At 39.8% G+C, this 5228-nt stretch overlaps 1 protein-coding gene across 1 annotated transcript; it reads right to left on the reverse strand.

Annotated features, from left to right (window-relative positions):
• Nucleotides 1–599: 599 nt before the first annotated feature.
• LOC306714942 (tryptase-like) lies at nt 600–4154 on the reverse strand. Its single transcript, XM_079185136.1, has 6 exons — nt 4089–4154; nt 3138–3158; nt 2674–2836; nt 2226–2452; nt 1973–2112; nt 600–1350 (listed from the first exon to the last, which is right to left on the reverse strand). Exons 1-6 carry the CDS (start codon nt 4144–4146, stop codon nt 988–990), a joined length of 972 nt encoding a protein of 323 aa, XP_079041262.1. The 5' UTR covers nt 4147–4154; the 3' UTR covers nt 600–987.
• Between the last annotated feature and the right edge of the window lie 1074 nt (nt 4155–5228).

The raw sequence follows: 5228 nt of genomic DNA on the forward strand, positions 1-5228 counted from the left end.
TAAGTAGTCTCACACAATCTGTCAACACACAGACGTATAAACACCTGGTAAAGTTATCAAAACCACCTTTGTGGTACTTTCCCGCCATCCAGGAACCCATTTTGCCATAATGACTCGCACACATAAGGTAAAAGGTAAAAACAATACCTGCGTCGCAGCTGGTAATAATAGTGTGCACTGCAGATCCACTCATCCGTGCTATTTATTAAAGGTTAACAATTACGCAATGATGCGCACTAATTGGACAGAAGAGTGTGACTGCGCAGGTGAAAATGTCAGCTCTGCGTTGTGTGTGGCACACCTGAGTTCTGACATATTTACTCGGTTGACTGGCACATAAGTAGAGCTCCTGAAAACTACAAAAATACATCTTATGCATGTTTTGCATGTCTATTTTAAATGACTATACATTATTTAACTAGAAGGCACATTCAAATGTGCAGCTAATTTAATTTGTTTTCAGATTATGGCAAAAATGCATGAAGATGAATTTTTTATTAGATTAATGTCCAACAGGCCATATAAGTATCAGGTAATATGTGTGTTTTATATGCCCTCTGTATTTGTTATATATGGCAAACAGCAGTTCAAAGAATAACTCAACTTAACATATTTATTTCATGAATTTAAGACGTACAAGACGATACATTTCACAAACTTTCAAACTCAACATCAATCCAATCATCTGGAAGTTCATAAAAGTATTAACTTTGTGATAGCATACAATAGAAATTTGAAGAGAAACCCAACACCCCCTTAGAAAGTTTAGTTTATTTTGTTGCTGATCTCCAGTGTTTCCACGTCTCACCTTGCTGCAGTGATGTAGAGGTGTACTCTAGGACATTGTGACATCACTGTTGGGTGTGGATACAGGTGCAACAGGACATATTTCAAATTCATTAAAACAAGTTGGTTCTGTTGTTGATGATCACAGCCTTTCAGTTCTAGTAGTTTTACTCTCACATTGCATTGAAAGAAGGCTCATTATTAAACCAGCACACAGAGGGAAATAACTAGAAGACAGAGGGAGGAGAAGTGGGAGAAATGGACCACATTTTCACCACTGCAAAAGACACTGTCCTCACAGTTAGGATGTATAGGTGGCCATGGGCTGGTTGTGTTGGGAGTAATTGAACAGGTAACATTTAAGTCGCTGTCCACTCCCGAGGATCTGTAGGTAACAAAGCCTGGTTCGCTGCTGTTGTTGGTGATGTTGGTGATCCAGTCCTGGTGCAGGGACACACGGATGTAGACTCCAGGATACCCAGGTCTACCACAGCCATAGGTCACAATTCCACTCTGGATCCACACAAAACCCTCTTTGGTCACCAGTGGTTCCCCTGAGAATCCCTGTGGAAAGAAATTGACAGTTGTTGGAATCGGTTCGGGTATCTTCTAGTCTCGGAAGCACTCGCCTTTTATGTAGCATGAATCCCTTCATGCTGTTTGGTAACTGTTGAAGTCTGACCTCCTTCATCTCTGTCTGTTCAATCAATGAATAGCTCTATGACGTATTTAGCATAGCTTAGCACAACGACCGGAAGCAAGGGGAAACAAATATGTATTTCGTTGTGAAATGGTAGTTAATGTTAAAAGTTGTTGCAACAAAGAATCGGCAACAAAGCAACGGACAAACCATGAAAACTAAGGTAAGCTAATGCTAAGATAACTGGATAAAACTAACAACAATCCAAAGACTGAAATTAATACACATTTGTGTTTTTGGTTGACGAAGAAAAACTAGTTATTTGCAGCTCATTTATGTAATATTGCAGATTTCTTAAGATTAATTAAGAATTCAAAATTCTTTGGTACCCAATCGAACGGATATAAAATCTGCTCTGCTACTGAAATTGGAAGACATATTTCCCAGGATGCTATTCTGTAGCTTACCTTGCTTTCTGTCATGTCCCTGTAAAATAAATTCCTCAAGAAGGCATTACATAATACAAAGATACAAAGTGGTGTTCACCTGACACGTATCGTTCCCTCCCTTTCTGGTCACAGCACAGATCCCGTTATCTCTGATGTAAGGATAGGCACATTTGCACTCCTTGTTTCCAACGATTGATACTTTCACTTCCCTCAGGATGTCGGCTCCGGAAGATGAATCTATTCAGATATGTCAAAAGATAAGATTCAAATTGGCGTGCAAACAGAGACAATACACAACAGTATGCATCATTTTGTGATAAAAGTGTTCAATCTGTGAGCTTGAGTTTTACCAAAACCAGCGACCCAGCTGCTAACCCCGGTGTGGAACGTGCTCCCTGCCGAAGCTAAGCAGACCGGTTGTATGTAGTCGGTAAAATTCACCGGGGCCGACAGCTTCAGCAGACATATGTAGTATGAAGGATCGCAAACTGTCCTTTCAAGTCCTCGAGACACTCCGTTAAAGTTTGGACCTGACTGGTTGAAGCGGCCCAGATAAACCTTTGTGTTGTTATATGGTCTAGAAGACAAAGAAGTAAAAAAAACACATTTTAGTAAATTTTTTACCCTCAGCATCCAGACTACCGTCTGAGTTTTATGAGGAAGTGTTCAGCAACCTGTTGGTCTGCATGTGCATGATTTAGTTTCTCATTATTGTTACTTGATACCAAATTAAAGTAACCTGCAGTATGTTATAAGCTAACAAACCATTCAGTGAGTAAACTGGCAACAATAACTCACCCATATGCACAGTAAACAGTTGTCAGAACCCACTGATTGTTAATTAGGGACCCTGAACAGAAGTGACGGCCATCACTGTTTAAACTGACCAACCAGGGCCAACTTTCTGGGGGTGCATCTCGACCTCCCACACTGCTGGTGTTTTTCGCAGCCCGGCCACATACTGACAGAGAAAGGAGAACAAAAGAGTTAAACATTGAGTATTATTAGAGGTCTAACGGTTCACAAAATTCTTTGTTCGGTTCAATACGATACAGTGGTGCCACGGTTCGGTTCGGTACGTTTTCATATTATTCAAACGAACTGTTCAGTTTGTAATGCGTACCGGACCGAAAGTCTCATACTGAACGGTTCAATACAAATACCTGTATTGTTACACCACTAAGTATTACGCAACGAGTCGCCTACATAGCTGACAAGTCGTGAATGTTGAAGAACTGGTAATGTTGCTCTTGGATGCTTACCTGGCTGCAGTGAATGACATCCTGAAATGTAAAACACAAAGAGAAGCGTTAAGCAAACCTCCTCAGGGTGAAGCAGATGATGATGTGCATTTGTGAATCAAAAACAAACTACTGTTGGCAGAAATCACCATTTCAAAAACGTTGACCCGACAGCCGATTGGTTGAAGCACACAACATGCGGCATTACATTGTCCTACTCTCTTACTTCTTACCTCAGTTATGTTTATGATTTTATGATCATTGTGACTATTACCACAATGTAATATTCCTATAACTTACTGTGCACGTTCTACATCGTGCTCGGGTTGAAAGGACCTGTTTTATTGACCCATAGTGTTGTGAAACAATGGCCGGTAGAAGATGGTGGGAAAATCTGATTCGGAATTTGGTTCTTCACACTACTGAACATTACCAACTTGTGTTAATTGCTCTCGTTAATTAATCATAGTTTAAAATGGAGAAATAGAAAAGACAGGAAGGGTTTGATTACAACCACTCTGCCACCACTTTAGTGACTTGAATAGATTAGCTTTTACATGCGCTCAAGCTTTTTGATTACGTTATAAAATAATTTATTTGGCTTATTTTAGTAGATTAAATATTTGTTCTGTAATTGGAAGGAAAACATTAAAGGTCAGTCTACACGTTCTATTATGTTGACCCGGTAAAAAAGGACCCTTTTCACCCTCATATAGCAAACTGTGAAGAAGCGGTTTGATATCGACAAGATGCTCATCACTTTGAAGAACATTGTTGAACTCCAGAGTGACTCGTTGGTGTCAAGTTTTTATTTGGAAATGGTTTCAGGAATAACCAGATGGAGATATCTTACTCAATATACATTTTTAAAGACTCTCACTTCAGCTTCAGTTAAGAAGCATGATAGTCTTGTACTCCTTCAACCCTTTATCAACCAAAGAATTTGTAATATTGTAAAGAAAGGTTTCTTACCTCCGGATAAGAGGATGATCATCACGGTTGAAGCACACAGAAACTGGTAGAAAGCCATTTCAGCTGTGTCTCCTTCACTTTGTCCACGCCGTTAAATACCTTATTCGGAAATACTCAGCTCCGCCCACAGTGTCCTACTTTCCAGTAAACCATCATGAACCTGTAAAGTCAGTTATATTTTTATCTGTGTTGTGCCATACTGTTATGTCATCTATTTTGTTTATATTGTAAATTACTTCAATTGTTTCTGTTTTTACCATGACAAGTGTCTTTGAGTACCTTTTTTAAAGGGCTATACCAGGGGTCGGCATCCTTTACTATCCAAAGAGCCATTTTGCTCTGCGCAACAAATACATCAAAACGTGCGACCTGAACGGGAATGGTGTGTTATCATTTTCCTAGAGAGATTCGCCCAGCGGTTTTCCCCAAAATTGCGAAAAACAGAGCAACATTTCTCCATTCACTTGAATGGGGTTTTGGTGTCAGGAGAGCAAAAAAACACTTAACTTTGGGCCCATATTGACTAGCCATACATTAACGTAGAAAAATGATTCAAAGTTTAAAACGTAGACAAAACGCTGGTCTTTAATGAGCCAAATGGGCATTTTGATAGCTAGCACAGTTTTCATGAAGTCACAGATTAAGTGTCAGGAAAATGTTGGGTCTGTTTCTGACTTTATAATGGGTGTGTATTGCACGGAATGTTCAGCGCTAGAGTGCAAGTGATGACATAACTGTCAGAGTGGAGCAGAGCATGAAAAGTATTCTGTGATTTTTCCAAACAAATTGCTTCCAGTCCCACAATTTTTACTCTTTATATACCATTTTTGGCCCAAAAGCTTGGAAATGTTGTGCTGGTCGCACACAACTGTCTATGGAATCCAACAGACTTACACATTTGGCTCAAGGAGCCGCAGAGCGACATGAACTCCAACCAACTGCTCCATTAGGCTCCATGTTAAATCTGACCACTCATTTCTCAAAGAAAGCAGACGGTACCAGTTTTGTATTTTGCTCTGAAGCTCGCATTTTTAACACCACAAACATACAAATCACATCACCGCGTTTGGCAGAGTCTTATCTTTCTCATGATACTCATATGTTGTTGATTTGACTCATGGTTTTGGTATAGGAGGCAGA

Source organism: Pholis gunnellus (assembly GCF_910591455.1).
Source record: "Pholis gunnellus genome assembly, chromosome: 23".
NCBI lineage: Eukaryota > Metazoa > Chordata > Actinopteri > Perciformes > Pholidae > Pholis > Pholis gunnellus.

What these genes read in the sequence shown, in the direction of transcription:
- LOC306714942 (XM_079185136.1), bottom strand. Translation starts at nt 4,146, where the DNA reads ATGGCTTTCTACCAGTTTCTGTGTGCTTCAACCGTGATGATCATCCTC. An exon ending in CAGCTGGGTCGCTGGTTTTG is followed by an intron (nt 2,113 to 2,225) that starts GTAAAACTCAAG and finishes ATATCTGAATAG; the next exon opens with ATTCATCTTCCGGAGCCGAC. An exon ending in GAGGGAACGATACGTGTCAG is followed by an intron (nt 1,351 to 1,972) that starts GTGAACACCACT and finishes TTCTTTCCACAG; the next exon opens with GGATTCTCAGGGGAACCACT.